Source organism: Eptatretus burgeri, chromosome 9 (assembly GCF_056783735.1).
Source record: "Eptatretus burgeri isolate ZD-2024b chromosome 9, Ebu_testis_v1, whole genome shotgun sequence".
Lineage (NCBI taxonomy): Eukaryota > Metazoa > Chordata > Myxini > Myxiniformes > Myxinidae > Eptatretus > Eptatretus burgeri.
Genome location: NC_140969.1, coordinates 68,517,801 through 68,539,901, shown reverse-complemented (window position 1 = coordinate 68,539,901; position 22,101 = coordinate 68,517,801). Strand labels below are relative to the sequence as shown.

General features: G+C 45.5%; 2 protein-coding genes across 3 annotated transcripts in view; both read right to left on the bottom strand.

Moving 5' to 3' along the window:
- Window positions 1-504: 504 nt before the first annotated feature.
- On the bottom strand, window positions 505-11,713 carry LOC147020294 (uncharacterized). The gene is made up of 2 exons (XM_085895586.1): window positions 9,317-11,713; window positions 505-9,066 (listed from the first exon to the last, which is right to left on the bottom strand). Exon 2 carries the CDS (start codon window positions 7,715-7,717, stop codon window positions 6,287-6,289), a length of 1,431 nt encoding a protein of 476 aa, XP_085751712.1. The 5' UTR covers window positions 7,718-9,066; window positions 9,317-11,713; the 3' UTR covers window positions 505-6,286.
- A 1,925-nt stretch (window positions 11,714-13,638) lies between these two features.
- The window catches only part of LOC147020292 (Golgi pH regulator-like), an 80,567-nt gene continuing 72,104 nt past the window's right edge, over window positions 13,639-22,101 (bottom strand). For both annotated transcript variants that reach the window (XM_085895588.1, XM_085895589.1), the window contains exon 15: window positions 13,639-14,503. In XM_085895588.1, the coding sequence (XP_085751714.1) occupies window positions 14,315-14,503 (189 nt within the window). In that variant the 3' untranslated portion in view covers window positions 13,639-14,314. The remainder of the gene's footprint in view (window positions 14,504-22,101) is intronic.

Below are 22,101 nucleotides of genomic sequence, written 5' to 3'. Positions count from 1 at the left end.
ACAAAGGTCAAATTTTCAAAGTTGTGGGAATCGAACCGGGTTTTAGAACTTCTTCGACGAACTAACTCCAATAAGCTATAGCACGTATCCTGTTTCCTTATTTTAATGTCCACAACATTGTTTTGTGACCTTTAAAGGTTATGCAAAGGTCAAATTTTTTAAGTTGTTGAACGAAACCGGGTTTTCGACATTTTGCAGCTATTAACCTGTCACTCGTACCACATCATGTTGATCATTTTTAGAACTTGGTCAAAAATTATCACATCGTCTCATCCTTGACTTCTGAAACAATCTGCATCGTCAAATACCGCTCGTGAACCATCGTCGTCTTCAGACTTGTAAATTTGTTTTCTCCATTGATACTAATAAATGGGTGTGTGTGTGTGTGTGTGTGTGTGTGTGTGTGTGTATGTGTGTGTGTGTATGTGTGTGTGTGTGTATGTGTGTGTGTGTGTGTATGTGTGTGTGTGTGTGTGTGTGTGTGTGTGTGTGTGTGTGTGTGTCCTCCAAAACTCCAAAATCATGAAACCGAGCAAACTGAAACTTTGCAAGTATACTAAAAAAAACTCCAAGGAAGTGCATGAGTGAAAATTGAGTGTTTAAAAATTAATTGGGAAAAAAATTTAGTGAAACACCCCTTTTGAAAATAATTATCTCATTTAATCATATTGTTGCAAATTCGCGCCCGCCGGCGTGCGGACGGCCACGTCAATCGAATCGTAACCGCGTCGCCCACCGGACGGACAATTCAGTCAGGTGACCCTCCGGGAACTATCGCCCGGAGCCAGTCACGGGTGGGCCTTTCGACCTCACCACAATCGTGCCAATCGGCCACCCGTGTAGGATAGGGTTGTTCGCCAAACTCGACCTACCTAAGTACCCACAAGGATGGTAAACCAGGAGATCGTACCTCGCCGCAGGTCGACTCCGGACACGAGCCGCTTGGGCGGCCCGTTCCGTACTATCGGGATAACCGAGCGGTGTTATCGTCGACCTCGACGGTTCAGATTATTTCGCGGGCGTTTTGCACCCACTACGAACCCTTTATGTGAAGCAGGATGGAGGGTCAATAAAGAAAAGACGAAGCAAAACGGGAAAACAGTTCACATAAAGCACATTTATTTCCCGGCACACGGAAAGCACACATATACAGCCAAACAGTCAAAATGCACATATAGCAACCAAAACAAAAGCAACAACGACGCAGAGTTACTACCGACGACCCGCACACACGGTAACACTTATACAGTTCTACTTTACAGACGGCGCCAACACACATTTACTCAAAAGCAAAGGAAAGAAGCCACCCTCATAGACAAGGGGGCAGACAGGCCTGTAGGCCAATTGTGCGCGTGACCTGGAGGAGCGGCCAGGTCCGCGAGACCGGGGGTGTCCTACCCGAGTCCTCGTGACGCGTTGGCGGGCGAGCCGCAGATGTGGCCGCGTGGCTGTGCCCCGACTCCGTGCTCCTTGGTGGGTTTCGTTGGCACGACGTTTGGAGTGAGGTGGGAACGGGGCCCCCTTTTTGCACTATCTCAGCGCGGGGGAAAGGGGGAATTGTTGATGCCCTGGGGGAGGAGAATGGCTGGCTGGCTTGGGTCCCGCGACGAGTGATCCCACACCGTGAACTCGTCGCCGACCGCCGTCCTTCTCGCCTCGGACCTGAGCTCCTTTGCCTCTTCCCACAACTCTTCTCAGCCGACTCCAGAACCCAACTCGATGACACTCTCCTCAGCCGACTGCAGAACCCAACTCTCTGCCACACCGATGACTTCGCCACCTGACTCGACTGACTTCATTCGCCTTGCGCTCGCCTTCTCATTGGCCGGCAGGAGCAGCTAATATGCAAATATCCGGATCAGGATGACCTCGGGGGCGGAGTCACGCTCGCCCATTGGTCGGAGGAATGGGGGCGTGAATCTCCCCTGATCCTAGAATTTGCATATATCGATTTCACACAGACGCGCCTGGAGGCGGGGCCAAGCCGCCCCGCACTTGCTAATTGGACGGAGGGGAAGTGGGCGTGTAGCGCGTGGAAAGGCCGCTATTTGCGCTCGCGGCTCGGTGCGTTCGGCACCAATCGCCGAACGGGCCCGAGACAGCCCGACGCTCAGTGTTCACAGGTGGTGCGGGAATGGCCGTAGAAGGAGAGAGGTGAAGGTGGTGGAGGGTTTTCGGTAGTGGTTTGATGGTTATGGTGCCGTTTGGGAATGGCGGTGATGCGATGATGTGGGAGCGAGTTGTGAAGGTAAAGGTCATGGCTGTTGGCGTTGATGTCGTTGTCCGAGGGTTGGAGCGTGGTTGCAGTTGGTGACGATGGCTGGCGTGGTGGTTGTTGTGTGATGGTGGTTGTTGTGTGATGGCGGTTGAGACGTGGTTGGTTCAAAATAAAGATAGAACAGAAAAAATGGCTATCTCAAAGCGTCGCAGCCCGGATGAATCACATAAATTCCCTCTATACAATGGGTTTGGGGCTAACTACACATGTACTTATCGAGATATCTCACCTTAGGGTCCTGAATGGTGGTTTGTGAATTTCCACAGCCGTAACAATATCCTTTTTCAGGTGCATCCACCGCCACTTCGCTCTTTGGGGTCTTAAGGCATCTCCTTGGTAACCTCGCTGAGAGTCTGAAGCTGCCATGTTTTTTGGCCTGCTCAACCATGCCTTGACTTGGAACAGGCAGCAACTATTTCTTAAAATGCAAAAGTTTTTTTTTTTTCATTTTCCTCACTCATATTATCGAATGCCTGTTCATCATCGCTACGAATCACTGTATACATTGCTTTTGTAAGTACTATAGTTTTCAAATTAGGAGCTTGGATCAATTTCATGCATTATATGATACAATTTTTCACAATCGACTCTCACGGACTAATTAAAATATATCATCGAAATATTATTTCGGTTTTGAGGATCGGATATCGCCCGGACTAAACAAGTGTCTAAATCTGGAGTGAAATCTGATAATTTAAAAAAAATAACAAGTCATAACTAAGCTGATAGAAGCCTGGTGTTGGCTTAGTGGTTGGGGTGGTGGCTTGGGATCTGATGGTCCTGAGTTTGTGCCTCGTTGGCCACTGAATTAATGCCAGGGGGTTGATTCAGCCTGTCATCCTTCTGAGGTCAGCGACATGAGCACAAGTATACTGGTAATTGGGGCACTGCATCAGTGTCATGGGCATGCCCCTAACCAATGATTCAACCAGCAGTCAAAAAGGCAGCACACGAAGGGAACTCGGGCTGATAAACATTTATTTTCAGCGAGTAAAGCTATGTTCCCTCCTTCTCCTAACATACACAATAAAATGTGGAATTTACAAAGCATTAAACTTATCTTTTTCTACTGTTTGGAGAATTATACTGAGCAAGTTTCGGCACGCAACAAAATTAACCAGCTTCATTGAGCTGTATGATTTAATGCATTCACTGCTTGACCTCACGCCCTGTTTCCCAAAGGGACTGCTTATTCATCGCATCTGCCAGATATGCGTTTATTTTCAGAAGCTTTGTGAGATGCTCTACAAGGAATCGAAACAAATCTGGGGGGAAAGGGATGTTTTAAAATAAAGTTATAACGTTTGTGTGGACCATGAACTGATGTATGCGTGATGCATGCGTGATGAAGATGCAACTGCTGCATGCGTGATGAAGACCAGCATTAAAGTTAAAGAGATCCTATATAGTATGCAGCCAGAGCCTCGCCAACCGTTCTTTATCAACCATTTAATTGGAGTGCTTGCTTGAGTGCTTAAGCCACTTGCTGAGCACCCCATAATCGATAGTGGTACCGCGCTACGTTATTCTGAGCAAATTATTCATTCATAGGCCTCAAGTTGAGGTCTGAAATAGTGCCAAAAATATGAGTTTCGTTCTGAACTCATGGGACTACGATTTCCATGCATTTTTTTTATTGTATACAACATGCCTGACATTGTGTTAAAACTTTAACTGAAATCCTGCCAGTTTCCATGAACAACCACGTCAAACTAGGTCATGTAGAGTCAAAAAGGAGGATTTTTAACTCCGGTGCCGACTTTGCGGCGTGGTATCTCAGTCAGGACATACAATTCAGCATATGAATTTATGTTAGCCACCGACCTCCCATGCTTCCGTGGCCCCGTCAGTTTTGAAGGCTCTTACTTACGCACGCATCATGCAGCGGAAATCTAAAAAAATGTACTTTTGTCGTATGGACCGTAAAGTTCAACGAATTCCTCCGAAATTAACCCAAAATATTTTCGAAACCATCAGATATTCTCGCTAAAATGGGTAAGCTTGGTATATGGAGGGGATACTGCTTATTGACGGCGTTTCGTGGTTGTCTGGAAAACAATGGATGAAGGGGCGTCACCAAAATGCCTCCAGATGCATATGGGGACCGCATCATGACCAGGGATAGCATAGTGAATATAGAGTAGGAGAGCTTGGTATTATGGTCGGCGGTATGAATACATGATAATCCATTGATACAATAAATATCAATCCATAGATAATAATAAGACATACACCTGAAGTAAATAGTATGATAGTTTATTTCTGGGCTCATCACCGTCGTGCCAATATGCAAAGATACAGGCTTCGAGGTATGCGAAAATTCGGAATGTCCACGGGCTCAAGTAGCATTCTTTACATCAAAACATTACAAAGTGAATGGAAAATGCCATATTTTCCATAGATTTACATGATAAATTTGGTCAGTGCGCTTTCCCGTCTCATTAGAGGCAAAACATTCCACCCCAACAGTTATTCATCAAGATATTCATCGTTGTCGATGTCCACACCTCTATCCCCTTGTAAGCGCTATTGTGTGATAATCTCAGTGGAGTTGATGCAATTCTTACAACAACATAAATCCGTGCAAGACAAACCCGACTTACGACAGGATCATAGCATACCTTCACAACGAGTTTTCAGACACTTGCAGCTTATTATTATTTCGAGAATACTCTCTGGAGCTAGGGGCTTCGTCATCCATTTGATGGAGAGGTGATCGTTTAATAATGTCCATCCATGACCATCAGGGGACGGGGGGTTGATCATTTGTTGCAGTGAGTGCCGAAAAACTGCAGCTTGGTACGAGGCCCGCCGAGTGTGCTGAATTAAAGCATCCTTGGTTGGAGGCATGCTTTGTTCACATGGGGAGGACGAGGCAAGACAGAAGACTGTATATCGCATCATTGACTTCGGTGGATGTAATCTGCCTATACAAATGACAGACGAATGTTTCCAGCCAGACAATCAACGATTCTGGCAGGATGAATTCTTGCTCAAGTTCAGTTAATGCATTGGTAAACTCCTCCGATGCTGTCATTATGGAAAATGCTTTACGTTTGCCCTTCCGTAGAGGCACTCGTTGAGTCGCAGCCAGTGAAGGTATGAAGGCCGATCAAAGCAGCGGACACTTCAGGCCCTAAGGCCGATACTACGTTCGTCAAATTTATGATGCGCGCCTTGTTCTTCACTCCGGTGGCAAAGAACATTTTAGCAGAAATATCATGGCTCACAGACAAGGCTATGACTGCCACATCAGTATCGGGACTGTGGATGACTACAGAGCTATGCGTATTACTTGCGTGTTTGCAATGAAGTAAGATATGTGCGTCTCCCTCTTCGTGGTCACATTTTAGTTCATCTATCACCTGGACCGACAGAACAGCATCATGGACATCCAATCGATGACACTCATTTCCATGAGCGATGTAGATACTGATGTCGCCTCTGACTGCGCCGAAATCATCACCCTGCCATTCATTGACCAGAAACTCAACGAGGGCATCCTTGTTTTTCCCGTTTGCAAGGAACTTTTTCCATTGCGTTGGGGTTTTCTGGTGTTTGTTGTGAATGCAGAATGTCTGTTTCCCACCATCGCCACGATGCGTCCTTTCGGCATTTTTCACGCCGATAGCTGGGTATGCGTCGGTGACAAAGTCCACCCGATTGCATTTCAGCTTCATCATCAGCTGGATGAGTCGAGCCAGTACAGCATCGGCGGGTTCGCCAAAACTCAAAACTGCATGTCGCATGCTGTGCAGAAGGCCCATACCATCGATGATTAGGGCACTATCATCAGGCACTGTTGAGACTAAGTAGTCGTTGGAGCTTTCAATTGCATCAAGTAAGTCAGACTTCGTTGTCTTTGCCAAGGAGCCATCAGCTGTTGCAAGTGGCAGTGAGACAGGAGACAGTCAATAGCACAGAATCTCACGCAGATCAATGTTCCTGTTCTGTGCAATCATAAGCAGTCTAGAAAATAACTGCTTGTCATTGTGTAACATGATCTCCTTATCTGACTGTTTTTGCCTTCGATTTCCCCAGATCTGAAAATGTTTTCAGCTTCAATGCCTTGAGGGGCGCAAAGAAATCTACTGACGGATTTATCAGACGGTTGTCAACAAATTCGTACATGCTCCTCTCCCCAATCTCATTGGCTGACATCAAGTCGTGTTGGACCTCACTGCTGGTCACAACACCTGAACTGATGCTTGTCAGTTCTGTCGGGTGGGAATCAAAGGGGTTATGCATAGACTCGATGACTGACACGATGTTTGCGACGGACTTTTCGTTGGCAATAATTCTGCTATGGCCGAGTTCCTTCCTGACCTGACGGTCTCGATAAGTATCAGTCATAGCTTCGCATTGGCAGACAATGGCCGCCCCTTCATTTTGGCTCAGGATCCATCTTTGGACAGCACCCTGACTCAAGGTAATTCCTGTCAACCCCCCTGGTGTTTTTGAATCTCTGTTCAGAGTTTGCTCGATTGCCTGATCACAAGCAATTGACGAGAACCCTGTGCCTGTCTGCTGAATGGTCCATTGACCAGGCAAGGTCATAGATTCGTGAACCTCGGGATGAGTTAGGGGGAAAGTGACAATCTCCAGCCAATAAGCGGGCAGGTATCGAGCATAATTAAATCGATCGTACGAGAAAAACCAAGGGAGCATGTGCCGTATAGCAGACACATGAAGATTCCAGTCGGACTCACGAGTTCCCCTGATGAATAATAACAGTAGCTGGACCATCTCGATGCACGATGACCAAAATGCAAACATGGGATTCTCTTCACCTTGCCACTGAACAAACGAATCGTAGGCAGATAATGTAATGAACGCATCGCCAGACGAGAGGCCGAGAAACTCCTCACTGAGATAGACATCAGCAAAGTCACCCACAATTGCGAGAGCGCATTGCTCTTCGCCCTCCGACAAGGATTCGAGGAAAGCCTCAAAATGTAGTCTCTGGAGCCCTTTGGCTAAGAGTTTATGGGATCTCATGCTTCTATTATAGTGATGACCGCTCACTACGCGGTTGATGGACCCCTCAGCTACAACTTCTGATTCGATCAGTATGTCTTTCATTCCGGCATCTGGAAATCGTTTTCCGATAATGGCTGGAAAGGCCATTGCTGTCTGGAATTCTCCAAGCCAGACTATAAACCGATTGGTCAAGGCTTCGTTTTTCCACCTGATCTGCTGGACCTTTGAATAAATGGCCTGGTCAAAAACGAGGATCATTTGCGGCAAATCCAGTTGATCGGACATTTCTAGACTCTTATTCAGAATTTCATTTACGCTCGACATTTCGGTAGGCGAGGATTCTATGACAGGTAGGTAATGGATGGCTGACTTTTCCAACGTTCTGTTCTTATGAAGCTCAAGATGGAAGGCCGTCCATCCAGGAATTGTGGAAAGCGTGTCAGCTACTACCTTGGTCATATCGTATTCCGCTTCAATGACAGCGGATGCCTTCAGAGTTCTTTTGTAGCAGTCGTCACAAATTAGTGCGCCAGCTTCCTGAGGAACATGGAGGGGCCAGTGTTTTTTCTGAAGATGATAGTAGTCAATTTGACCGATGGAAGGCTTCAGTGACCGTTAGCCTTTCTTCAACGATTTCCTTCTAGAATGACTGGTGGCCTCACTCACGCGCGCTTGTACCATTATACCTTTGGTATGATGGGTAGTACCTTGCCCGGAAAGTGACTCTTCCCAGAAATCAATGTTGTCCCATACAAGAATAGTGGGCACGCTCTTTGCAAAGCCATGAGGAACAGAGACATGTTCATTCACCAGTCGAAGTTCTGCCAGACTAGTTTCTAACTCAATGATTGTATCAAATGAAGCACTATGCCCAAGCTTATTGATGATAGACAGCAATCGAGACGAACCAGTCAAATGACGAACGGTCATGCCTAGTACGAGGGATTTGGGTGTCTGTGTCCGGCCCTTAGAAGCCAGGTAAATGATATCCTGGCAGATTGATGTCAATTTGACCTCAGCAGTATTGTCTACCTTCACATAATTCGTGGCGATGGGATCATCGGACACACCAACAATCCATGCAAGAAGGTTATACAGTTCGATTGGAATAATACCTTTCGCAGAGGACAGCGTCAGATCGTCGGCAGTAGGAGGCCATGGACTCTTATTGTTGGACAATCGACAACCAACATCACAGTTGTTGGTTGTCGAATCGCATTCTTGATGATGAGCGCCACTTGATATAGAGTCCTCAGTTCGTCTACTTTGGGTAAATGACTTTACGGTTTCTCGAGGGTTTCATCGACCAACGTGGAGTCTGCTGTGGAGTATGAATCGTCTGACTGCCCTGCGGATTCGTCCATGAGGCGATCAAAAACCGTACCGGTCGAGAGAACGTCCACAAATACCAGCTGACTTTTGTTCCGCTTATTTGGCTGGTGGAATACAAACTGTGGGTAGTCTTGCTGTAGCTTGAGCTTGAGCTTGTCCGACCTGTAGAAAACACCGAATGCATTGACATGAAAGGGACATCAATTCGACCTACTTCTAAGCAAGGATCGGGACATTATTGTTTTCAACGTAGCCGCCAAAGGACACCACCTGTTGATCCAACAAACAAAATACACAGGAAGGCAAATCAAATCATGATCCATTACCTGAAGTCTGTGATACCAACTCCCTCTGCTTCAACGCATTTTATGAATAAGGTGACAAGTTTCGTCATCCAGAACACTTCATGATTCTTGATCACTTGTTCTTCTGAGACCGAACTGCAAAATGCTGCATAGGCTTTTGCATGCAGACCACTGAAATTAGAAAGCAAACATAAAATGCAGGCAATTGTTAAAGTCACTGAAGAGGGACAGCGAACATGGCTGGCTCAGCCATCTGGCAGATGATGCTGGTATCATTACTTGGCTAGCACATGTGCTGGAAAGTTGAACACATTTCATCCAGCAGGAAATTAGCCAGAAAAACACATCACTGCATAAATTTCAATTCATGGTCTGGTACAAAAAAGTGATTTCACACTTTAGCAGTGGTTTCAAAACTTACCTCTCAGCTGTACTGCTTTGAACTTTCATCGGGGTTTTCCACAAAATTTTAGTCATCTTTGTGACATACTTTGTGGTATCTCACTTCCAGGGCAATGCAGTCTTTTCCCTGATGTGCAATAGGATGCCTTTGTCATGTCTGAGAGTAGTGGCTTCCAGCAATTTCCCTGAAAACATAGATCAAATGAGTATCACAGTCTGCATTTTCCCTGATCATTCATTTCGGAATTCCAGTCTTCCATCAATTTCTTTAGAATATGTACTCACCTGCTGTTAAAGTTTCAGCTTGCATCAAGCTATCCTTTGTTGTTTTATGAGAGACTCTGATGTACCAGTCTGCCTTCTTACAAATAATGCACACTGCTGGTAGGACATGTTTGGGTGTATGCAGGTCAGAACGTGACCTCAATTTTTTCCGCGGACTAGGCCTGTGTACAAGGAGACTGATGTTGCTGGCCTGTGTGCACTGAACCTGAACACTGAAGCGATCCCTCACTATCCAAACTCTGCTGCAGCTGCCTCTTCAGACATTTTTTGGAACTTAGTTCTTTCAGTCTCTTGTTGATGAAGCGTTGATAACGTGTAGGGTGAAATCCTGCCTCTGCAGGAACGTTGGTGAACTCGACCGGATGCTGGTGTCTACTAGCAAGATTGTGACACTCAGCGTCCAATTACAGCCACGTCTGCAGGCATTCACGATATTTACTCCATCTAAGAGGCATAAACGGCGAAGTTATGTCATTCACGACGTGTTCAAAGTGCATGAAACACTTTAAACGCGATTTTCCCGAGGCCATGACTAAACATTCAGCGCGACATGGGCGCCGCCATTTTGTATATCATGTGACCCAAGCAAGTGTTCTGATTGGCCTAGATTCTAAATTAGTGCCTTTGATGCAAGACAAAATAGTGTGACATAAACGCGTGGAAAACTTTCAAACTGGCAGGATCTGTTAGTTAAACTTTTTGTATGTGCTACAACTCGCCACGTACTCAGATTACCAGTGCTTCTTTTTGTCTCTCTGACCTCGGAATGGGATTGAACGACACACGGTGTCAGCTTGAGGCCTATCACTGCGAACGCTTTTGCCACACCACACCATCCTGAGCCAGTGGTTCATGCCCCATCATCCTGTGCGAGTGGTTCGTGCCCAGTCATCCTGAGCGAGTGGTCCGTGTCCCGTCATCCTGAGCGAGTGGTTCGTGCCCAGTCATCCTGAGCGAGTGCTTTGTGCCCCGTCATCCTGCGTGAGTGGTTCGTGCCTCGCCATGCTGAGCGAGTGGTTCGTGCCCTGTCATCCTGAGCGAGTGGTTTGTGCCGCGTCATCCTGCGCGAGTGGTTTGTGCCCCGTCATCCTGAGCGAGTGGTTCGTGCCCAGTCATCCTGCACAAGTGGTTCATGCCCCGTCATCCTGAGCGAGTTGTTGTGAAATAACACCTGATTTCTAAGTCATTTGCTGTATTAACGTGTTTTCTAAATTACTGAGCCAATTTTTTTTTCCCACCTGTTACACGCAGCTGTTTATAAATAATAATGCTTGTGAACATATTCCTGAAATGCCTATATAAATGCAACATTGTTTTTCGGTGAAAGCTGCTCAAGATTTTTGAGTTGTATACAGTACGTACTGAAGTTGGTAATCACACAGGCTCCAACCTGCAGATTCCCCAAAGAATGCCAATATCGGTCAAGCGTGTGTGTGTGTGCGTGCGTGCGTGTTGTTCATAAAGCACAACATATTCTCTCTGATAACTCCCCTACCCCCACCCCTCTCTTTCTCCCCATCCCTCCTCCCACACTTACCTCTCTCTACATATGCGGACGGTGGTTATGTCTAGACATTGGTTGGCTCCGGACATGGTTTGTTTCCAGGCGGGGTTTGTCTCCAGACATGTCCAGATGGGAGTGTCTCCACACGTGTCTGGATGGTGTTTATGTCCAGACAGGAGTTTGGCTCTGAACAGCTTGGCTCCAGATGCGTCCAGACGGTGTTTTTCTCTGGACACGTCCAGGTGGTGTTTGTCTCTGGACAGCTTGGCTCTGGACACGTCCAGGCGGTGTTTGTCTCCGAAAGTGTCCCAGTGGTATTTATGTTATGTCCGGATGGGAGTTCGTCTCCGGATATGTCGAGCAGTGTTTGTCTCCAGACGGCTTGGCTCTGGATGCGTCCGGAGGGTTTTGTCTCCGGTCGTGTCCAGGCGGTGTTTGTCCCTGGGCCTTATTTATAGTATGACAGGTAGAAAATGTATTACAGACATTATTTTGTTTCCATCTTCACTGTTATTCTATGCAGAACAATTTTGATGAAACAGAATGAATCGTAATTAATGCTCCACCACACATCTGCCTTGCCTTCCTCTCATCTCACACTGTGTTCCCTTCCCCCACCCCTCCTCACTCTCCCCCCCTCTCTCCCTCTCTTCCCCCCTCTTTTAATTAAATTTTTTTTTTTTAGTACAGTAGGCCCTATAGGCAATTTGGCACAAAGTTTTAATTATTGGTGGTAATTGTTTCTGTCTGTTCTCATCCTATATTTGAAGCAAGATTTGCAAAAACATAATGGTAAGTGCTATATTTGTGACATCATCAAAACGCTTTATTAAGAATGACAAGATCCAAAAAAGAGAGACTTCCTGAGAAAAACAAAAATAAACAAACCTGGGAACAAAACTCTGAGAACAACAAAGTTGAACAGCTTGGTCCATGAACTGTGATCCCTTACTGAAGTGAAGGTGGATACTTTGAGTCCTGGGAGAACTTCGCTCCATCTCCTCAAACGCACAAATGGATTTACCAATCCCCACCTCTTTAATGCTTTGAAATAGACACAATATGGGTCCATTGTATGGGCTTATGGAAGGAATTTATAAAACAGATAGTTCAAACCAAGCAGTGTTTAGAGCACTCACCAAATGGCTTAAGCACTCAAACAAGTGCTCCAACATAATGGTCGAAGCAAGCACTGTATTGCCATGGCTTACAAACCTCGGTTGATAAGGAATGACTGGCTTGGCAAGCGATTAGCAATGTATATAGCAATTTGTAGGTATGAAACTCGATCATACAGAAACCGTTACGACCTGTTACAAGCCAAGGCATGTTTGAATCGGCTGAATCAAAATGGCGGCTAAGACTCCCCTGCAAAGTGAAGTTGGGCTGACCAAGGCTAAGCCTTTAATCATCTTCAAAAGGGGTGTTTAAATTTACCCAAATACCCAGTTTGCATGTATACTAAGGAAACTCCAAGGGAGTGCATGAATGAAAAGTTTGGGGCCACTAGGTTTCATGGTTTCAGAGTTATGGACACGCGCACACACACACACACACACACACACACACACACACACACACACACACACACACACACACACACACACACACACACACTATTATAGATGAGAAAATAGTGGTTCAAATATAAGGTTTAATAAAAGCTGTTTGCTATTTTATGTCTTTTTCTTACATAATACTTTTTAAAATACATAATTTAACCAACCAAGCCTGTGTCTCACATCAGCCATGATCTTTCTTGGGCTAACCATATTTCAAAGTTGGCCTCCATAGCTAGCTACTTGGGACTGGGCATCGTCCATCATGCAAAATTTTTCCTTGGCAAACCTGAACTCTTGTCCACCTACACGGCTTTCATCCTCCCCTCTGGGTTGGCTCCCCTGCCTCACATCTTGCTCAGCTTGACACCCTGGAAACCAAGGCCTTCAGGATAAGTGCAATCTCCCACACTGAAACCGAGTCTATGGGATTATCACTTCGCCATCGCAGACAGGTCAGGTTGGTGGTCTTTCACCCTCCACTCTCCATGCTTTGTCCCCCCCCCCCCCAGGTTTCTGCAGAGCTCACAGTCCACCATCAACCTCCTGGTGAAACAACCGAAATCAAGAATCACTGTTCACCTCCATTCAATCGTTCCTCTTGTACCCCACATTCTATTCAATCCCATTCCTCACTCCCAGTCTTCAAGACAACTGTTCACCACCATCTCAGATGATCCCTCATCAAAAAGCATGATATTTTCTACCCTCGTTAACTCCCCCCCAAGCCCACCTTTCTTGTTTTCTTTCCAGAGAGTTTGCTTCTGTTTCTATCTTGTCCACCCCCTGAATCTTTCCTCATCCCATTCTTCCTCACGTTCCTTTTCTTTGAAGTCTCCTCTTTGAAGTCTTTGAACTGTATTTTGTCCCTCAACCTCACTCTTGTGTTTCCCCCTCTCCTCCTACTGTTCATTTCATTCCGTTTCCGCTTCATCCATTCAAGTTCTAGTTTCTCCACAATCCTTGACTATTTAAAAAAAAAAATACAGTATATACAGTCCATAAAAAAGTTCAGTTTATAAACAGTTGAACAGTTTTCTACCATGGATGCAGGTGGCATTTTGTTCAATGGGATGAAACAGGATTGGCCATAAGATATTTAATGGACTTGGACCATACTAAATGCAATTGATCACATTTTCATTCATTCATAAAGCCCATCCAATGTCAATCCATTTGCAGTAAACATTGTTTCTTATAGACTGACTTTTGCAAATGCTGAGCAAGTCCAGTGTATTGCGGGGTTAGCAAACAGGTTGTATGTCTGTGTAATGTTTTGAGGAGGCAGTGCCATCCAAAAGCACTACAGCAGGAATACCATATATAAATGAACTACATGTTAGGTTTTGCCATTGGAGAAAATCTTGCTAAACAACTTGTAACTTTGGCTATAATTCGTTGACATTTCACAATTGGACAATAATTTGCATTTATTACAATAAGAAAATACATTTTTAATCTTTTCAGATTGGCCAAATGAAATCATGGTGTTTTTGATTTATCAAATGCGAATTATGAGTGGGAGTTGCAAAAGAAGATCAGTATATGCAAACCAAGTGTGTAAAGATATTCATATTTGACAAGCTGACCCTGGCCTGCATATAGAATTCTCAACAATGTCGGTGAGTTACGTCTCTTGGCAGTAAAAAAACAAAAGGTGTGGTCAGGATTAAGGGGCATGCTTCCGAGCGAGATATAGGAAGCCCATACTGGACAGTGCACTGAGTAAGAAGATGACGTCAAACCAGCGATGGTAAAAGCTGAAATGAAGATCACCGAGCACTTCAGTGATGATTCCTCGGTAGGCTAAAGGCAGGCTCATCCTTAGTAGTAATACACAGGAGACAAAGTACATTCCCTGCAATGAGAAAAAAAAAAAATGTTGAAGCCTTAAATATACTTTTAATGAAAAAATAATTTTTCTTTTTAAGTTTGCAGTTTTAGCTGCCATGATTTTTGGCAAAACTCATGTTTTAAATACACGAGCATCATCAAAACTTATGCAACCTAAATGATAGATCCATAATGAATGCACACCAGAACGTGTCAGATAAACATGCACCTTCGCTCAGGTGTTCAAGTCTTGTGTTTGATCCAATCCAATGACTGCTTTCAAAGAGTGAGGATATTGGTCTCCTGACAGCCCAACTCTCATTGATAGTTCCATGGCACTACCTAAAATACAGGCTGTGCCAATCCAAACCTTCGTTGCAGTCTTAAATAATTGGCTAAAATAGATGAGGGGCCAGGGGACATTTGACCTTGCTAAGGGGGCCGAACTGACTCCTAGTGCATGGAAACTATAATGCAACTTGAGAAAGGTTACTTTTTGGACAAGAATGGCACAACAGCAACATATTTCCGAAGTTCACGAGAGGCCAGAGGTGGCATGAGCCACAGGACAGCCTTCTTTACTTGGAAGCCATACAGGTGAGTAAGTGATTGATGACCAAAGGCTAGCTACTTTTTACATGAAGCAGTCTGCAGCTTTTCCTGGCAGTCATACTTCACATTCTGTCAGGTAGATATATGAGATGCATATAAAGGATTTGCAGAATGGATGTGGACATACAAGGTGCATCAAAAACCTCTACAAATAGAACGATTTCGATGATATCACATGAACCATTATCTCCACTTCAGCTCGACCATTACTGAGGGCAAATGACAGACCGAGCAGTGACAATAACGATACACACAATGGCTTTTTACAAACACTATGCCGTCAATAAATCACAGAAAGTGCAGATTAAGTGTTGATGCACTTGAGCCGATTGTTAAATCCAGACATTTGGACAAAATTTGCTTGGTTAGGGGCATTGATCATGATTAACTTCCAAAAGATTGGTCATAAGATGTGAGGTCATAGCCTGAAGTTACTTACCACAACCTTGTGAACATTCATGTTGGCAGAGTGCTTATCCATGGAAAGAAACGGATCCCATGAAAAAGTTTGGGCTTGAATGATCACTTCCCATCTGGTTTGGTGAGAGATATTGGGTGCATCCAGTGCAATGTCTGTGCCTCATGTTAGCAAGAAGTCAAATTTAGAATGAAGAAATAGTCTTGATTGTGAAGACTGGTGTCAATCTGTGTCAGCAGACAGGTAGAACAATAGATGGAATCAACAGAATGTTGATTGAGGTATGTTAACCACCATGGGAAGCATGTTTCGGGTGTAAACCCTTCGTTAAAGGAAAAAGGACCCCTTGTCATTTACCCTTTTGGTTCTGACTTTACATGAACTTCTTTAAATGGCAACTTTGAAAAGTAATTATGTTGTTTAAACTTACTTAAAATGGTAACTTGTTTGAATATTAATTTTATTATTCCTTACTATTTTATTTGAATAGTAATTTTATTATTCCCTTACTTACTAGTTTCACCATATGGGACTACAGTCAAAGCTCGTTACTATGCCACCCGTCGGGACCGAGCAAAAGTGGCATAGTAGCGAGAGTGGCATAGTAACGAGATTTTGTAAAAACGGCCTTATTTTCTCAAGTTACCCATCTGTAGTTAATCTTTAGACAAAATTTATTCCAGCAAGTAAAAGGCACGACTGTTGTCTAAGCTAAGTGAACGGAGAACATACACACACTAACAGACTTCACACACTAACATATGGCATGGCGAGAAATTCATGACACACAAAGCTTTCAAGAATCGTCGGCTGGCGCATCGCATCTTCTTTCGGCGGATCTCGTGCATCTCGTTGTCTAGCCGATCGCACGCTTGCATCACACCGGGCTTCCCGCTTCTCTGCTGCATGAACTTCCGGACGGTGCTACAAGCGCGCTGGTCTTCCTCGAACGGAACGATTTCCTCCTCGACAGTTACCTCGTCATCTTCGCTTTCCACCGGCTCCTCACTGCAAAGAATCTCCTCCGCAATCTCCTTCAGCGTGAAATACCCGCCAGTCGCGAGGCGCTCGTCGGCTTCGAGAAAGTCAGACAGCTCGATCTCCTCGTTCTCGTGCATCTTTTCCTCGGCAGGCAGAGCTTCCCAGATGTCGGGCAGCTCCGCATCCTGTGGCTCAGTTTGGATCTCCTCTTCGATGAACTTGGCCTTCGCGAAACAGTTCCTGATCGTCGACTTGCCGACCTGCTCCCAAGCACGCCGGGCGACGTGTCGAGCGTCGAGCAACGTGAACTTGAACTCCTTTCCCTCGTCTATGGCCTCAAGCCGGCGGCATAGCAGGAGCTTCTTGTAGTGGCGCTTGAGGTTCTCTATGATTCCATGATCCATTGGTTGCGAATTGGCTGTCGTGTTGGGTGGAAAGAAGACCAGTTGGATGTTGTTCAGCTCGAGCTCGGGAGGGTGGCCAGAGAAGTTATCGAGACAGACCAGCACTCTGCGTCCCTGCTGGCCGAGTCGTCCGTCCCACGCACGCAACATCTCGAAAAGCTCCGCCGTCATCCACGTCTTCGAGTTCGCCTTGTACTTGACCGGGATCTCTTTGTTCTTGAAGGCACGGGGTTTCTTGGAATTGCCAATCACCAGAAGAGGGAACTTCTCGCTGCCGCTCATGTTTGCCCCAACCAGAAGAGTGATCTTTGCTTGCTTTTCTTTCCTCCAGTACACCGCTCTCCCCTGAAAACCATGGTCTTGTTCGGAAGCAGCTGCCAGAAGAGTCCAGTCTCGTCCAGGTTGAAGACGTCGTCTGCGGAGAACTGCCCGAGTAAGGGCCGGAGAACCTGTTGTTGCCACTCAAGAAGGGATTGCGAATCCACCGCTCCAGCTTCGCCCTGCACTGTCTTGAACGTGATGCCGTGGCGCTTCTTGAAATTGCCCAACCAACCGTCGCTCGCCATGAAGTCTGGGATGTGCATCAGCTCGGCCAGTTTCATCGCCTTCTCCTTGATCAGATCGCCGCTGACAGGCACATTCTGTCCTCTTGATTGCTTCAGCCACATGAGCACTCCCTCATCAAGCTTCGGGTCGTGAGCCTGCGTCAACTTCATGCGCTTCGATGGAAATCCAGCTTTGATTGCAGCCTCGATTGCATCCTTCTTGCTGAGAATGCCCTTCACGGTGGTTCTCTTAACTTCGACGCCCCATTTCTTGCTAATCTCCCTGGCCAACTTGGACTGATTCAGCTCCTTCTTCGCGGCATCGATGATCTCCTTCTTCTCCTTCAGCGTAAAGTCGGTTCGCTTGCATTTCTGAGCTGATATTATGGGCTGAATTTGAAAAAAAAAAAAAGATGTCACTGCTGTACGTGTGCCTGCGTGTCTGTGTGTGTGCTCGCGCTTTTTTGTGTCTCGTTGTGCGTGTTGTGATTGGCTTGTTGTGGCTGGCATCGGGGAGAAGAATCGCGTGTTTTGACACAGTCTGACTATGCGCGTACGTATTGAGTTATGTTGTGCGCAGCTGGACTGTAGTTCGTCGCTTCGCCTTTGGACGTGAGTGTGATAATCGAGCACTGCGCAATACAGACTTTTTCACGACTCGTGCCTTTTAACAGTCACACAGTAGTGGCATGGTAGCGAGAGTAGGGGGTGGCATAGTAAATTTATTTTGTATTGAATTTTGTCGGGACCGAGCAAAAGTGGTATAATAGCGAGAGTGGCATAGAAGCAAGGTGGCATAGTAACGAGCTTTGACTGTATAGGTTTGCTCTTTGTCTGTATCTGTCTGTCCCACCTGTGGTTTTTATGACTTTTTTCCCCACACCCTTTAACATATTCAACTGAAACTTGGTACATGGCTTTATTATAATACGTGACAGAACAAGTTCGAGTTTCGTCAATTTTTCAGAGATTTGCCTTTTATAGACTTAAACTAGAACGGGCACTCATAGAGCGCATACCTTTGCCGCCACTACGTTTTTGTTCTTGGTATGAGTGTGGGGAAGTGGTTTCATATGAATGGTCTTATGACACAAACCACATATCTATAATGTCATGACCCCCCCCCCGACTTTCGGGGGCTGCGGACTAAATAACAATCAACTCACGTCGTTTTGGCGAGTCTTCACTCGCGAGCTCGTTGAATACAATGTTTCAACAAGAGAAGTTAATCTCGTTTGATGCTGGTTTCATGCAAATCGAATAAGAATTGACTGAGTTATGCCGAAAACCGCATATTTTTCAAGGGCGTGACCCCCCCCCCCGACATTTTACCCCAACCGGTGACATGTGTTATGACGTCATTGTGTCACAAGATTGGGCATTAAATTCTGAACATTTTGGTGCTGGGTTCATGTAAAGCGGACAAGAATTGACCGCGTTATGACAAAAACCGCATATTTTTCAAGGTCGTGACCCCCCTGACCTTTGACCCCTAACCGGTAACAAGAGTATGGGCGTCATTGTGTCATATTGCATATCACAAGATGAGGCGTTGAATTCTGAAAATTTTGGCGTTAGTTGCATGCAAATTGAATAAAAATTGACCGTGTTATCGTAAAAAGACGATTTTGACCTTTTCGTGACCTTGACCTTTGACCCGAACGATCCCAAAATCTAATTGAATGCTTCCTGTCTAATAACCAATCATCCCACCAAATTTCATGCAATTCGGTTTAATACTTTTTGAGTTATACGAATCACAAGATTACAAATAAACAAATAAACAAATAAATAAATAAATAAATAAATAAATAAATAAATAAATACACGCCGACCAAAATATAACCTTTCGCAGAATGCGAAGGTAATAATATCACATTATACATGGGTCAGTGTTCAGCTGCCCTGAATCCACCCCAATAAAATCATGCACCACCATTGCATGAAGCAGCACAGAGCAGCAGGCCACAGGCCTAAGGCTTGGGTGTTAGTCCATGGCCCAGTGCAATTGGAATGAACCCGGGTATATAACCATGATATATTTATGCACATAAGCCGTACGCATGATTTTGCTTCATGTACATACATCGGGTTATTTTTGGCACTGGACGTACCATTATGCACAACCCAAATAAAGGGATAAGAACATTCATTGGGACAGGTCAGGGACGTGTATTGCAAAGCAATTTTCGCTCTTGTTAAACCTCGTTTAAGTGGTAACCTATTTAAATAGTAAGTGTCATAAACTTTCTTTAAATGGTAACTTGTTTGAATAGCAATTGTGGAATAACATTGCTTACAATTTTCACCACAGATTAAAGAAAAGCCACAATGAAACAAGATGAAGAGTTAAATGCTGATTACAAAAGCCACAAGGTCATTCTGGAGTAAATCACACGTTTCAAGAGCTGTGTCTGTGTGCTCTGGACTTGTCAATCCAGAACACCAATTTGTTCGCTACCTCTTGCATGGCCTAAAAAATATTTTCATCAGATTGCTAAAAACTTACCATGGATCAAAATTATTGGGAATTGGTACATAGGAGTTACACGGGTTTACCTGTGTGAACACACCTCGACACGCACCATGCTGACTTGATACTAACATTTACATGCATGTGAGGTGGTCTTTTGAAAAGATAAATTAAAAAGTTTTATTAGTTATTTTCCCCAAAGGATAAATAAATAAATTGAAAGAAAAAGTAAAACTCCCAACCAGACAATTCCAATATCAGCCGTTCCAAGTACACATTTGGTCTCATTTTGTCAATCATAGTAGTATTCGTATATCATCTGTAACCTACACAAATCAACTACCATTTACCTTAGAATCAACAACCAAGCAGATATTGTGATGTTCGGCAACTCCTAAATAAGAAGGGCATTCTATGTTATGCCCATGTTCCACATGAAAGCCTCAAATGATTACCACACCCCGAACTCCACTTCACTCTGTAGAACTCTCATATCTGGCTCGCACTCTCTTGTGCGCTGGAGTCGGAGCCAATGGGATTATGGGTTTCCTGGGTCAAAACTAAGATCCAGGCTTTCAATGACATCTTGGATGCTGCTGTCCTGTCTGTGCCTGTTTGTGGTGAGGATGTTGAGGGGGTGGAGATTCACTTACCTCGGCAGTGATATTCATGTCTCTGCTGGCTGTGAGTCAGAGGTCAATAGACGTCTGGGTCAGGCCAGGGGAGTCATGGATTCACCGGATAATGGAGGGTGTGGCGCTGCTGGTATCTGTGTGGGAGGACAAAGTCCGAGTCTTCAGGTCCTTTGTGCTTCCAGTCTTGCTCTATGGATGTGAGACTTGGACTCTGACCAAGGATCTGAGACGGAGACTTAATTCCTCTGGTACCAGGTCTCTTCGGAGAATCCTTGGCTATCGCTGGTCAGACTTTGTGGCCAATGAGCGGTTGCTGAGAGAGACTCAAATGAGATTTGTTACCTGCATAGTCCGTGAGCGTCAGCTGCGGCTGTATGGACATGTGGCTTGTTTTCCTGACGCTGATCCTGCTCACCAGATTCTCTCAGCGAGGGAGTCTCGTGAGTGGAGGAGGCTAATGGGCCGACCACATGCCTCGTGGTTGCAGCAGGTTGATCGGCATCTCAAGAAGATGGGGATGGGCCAGGCATGTGCCTGGGGAATGGCCAGGAGGCCCCTGGAGTTCCGGCAGAAAGTGGATGCAGCGACGTGCTGCTCTGGCGCATGCTCCCATACCTGACCTGACTCTCTTGTGGATGTTAAAGATTTCACGGTAACTTTCAAAGATAGTCAGTCGTGTGCTGGTGTGCTGACCAAATTACAAATTTATCTTTCCTGGTGTACTATATTACTCATAAGTTATCAGCATAATATTTATATTCCAGGATATGACAAATGATCCCAAGTGTTGTTACATGGATGACATTTGCAGGGTTACTTCAAGTGATTGTCAGGTGCCATCCTTCCATGGAGAAGTTAATGTATTGTTGCGAATTCATGCCCGGCGGCGTGCGATCGGCCACATGACTTGAATCGCGGCACGTCGCCCACCGGACAGATAATTCTGTCGTGACCCTCTCGGACTAACGCCGGGAGCTCGTCACGGGTGGGCCTTTCAGCCTCACCACGATCGTGCCAATCGGCCACCCGCGTGGGATAGGGTTGTTCGCCAAACTCGACCTACCTAAGTACCCACGCGGATGGTAAACCGGGCGATCGCACCTCGCCACAGGTCGACTCTGGATACGGGCCGCTAAAGCGGTCCGTTCCGTGCTATCGGGATAACCGAGCGGTGTTATCGTCGACCTCGACGGTTCCGATTAATTATCGGGCGTATTAAGCCCACGACGAACCCGTTACGTGAAGCAAGATGGAGATTCAACAAAGGGAAGGATGCAGCAAAATGGGGAACAAGTTCACACAAGCACTTTATTCACACAGACACAGACACAAGCGCACATATACAGCCAAACAGAATCAGAAATGCACAAAAAGCATATGCAAGAAGAAAACAATAAAAGCAACGACGCAGAGCAACAACCGACTACGCGAACACACGGCAACACTTATACAGTTTTACTTCACAAGACACGGCGCCACAAGTTCCATACAAAAATCCCCGAAAAGAAATAAAAGTGATCACTTCCCTGTGCACGCACCGAGTCCTTCTCCGCGC

What these genes read in the sequence shown, in the direction of transcription:
- LOC147020294 (XM_085895586.1), bottom strand. Translation starts at nt 7,717, where the DNA reads ATGACCAAGGTAGTAGCTGACACGCTTTCCACAATTCCTGGATGGACG.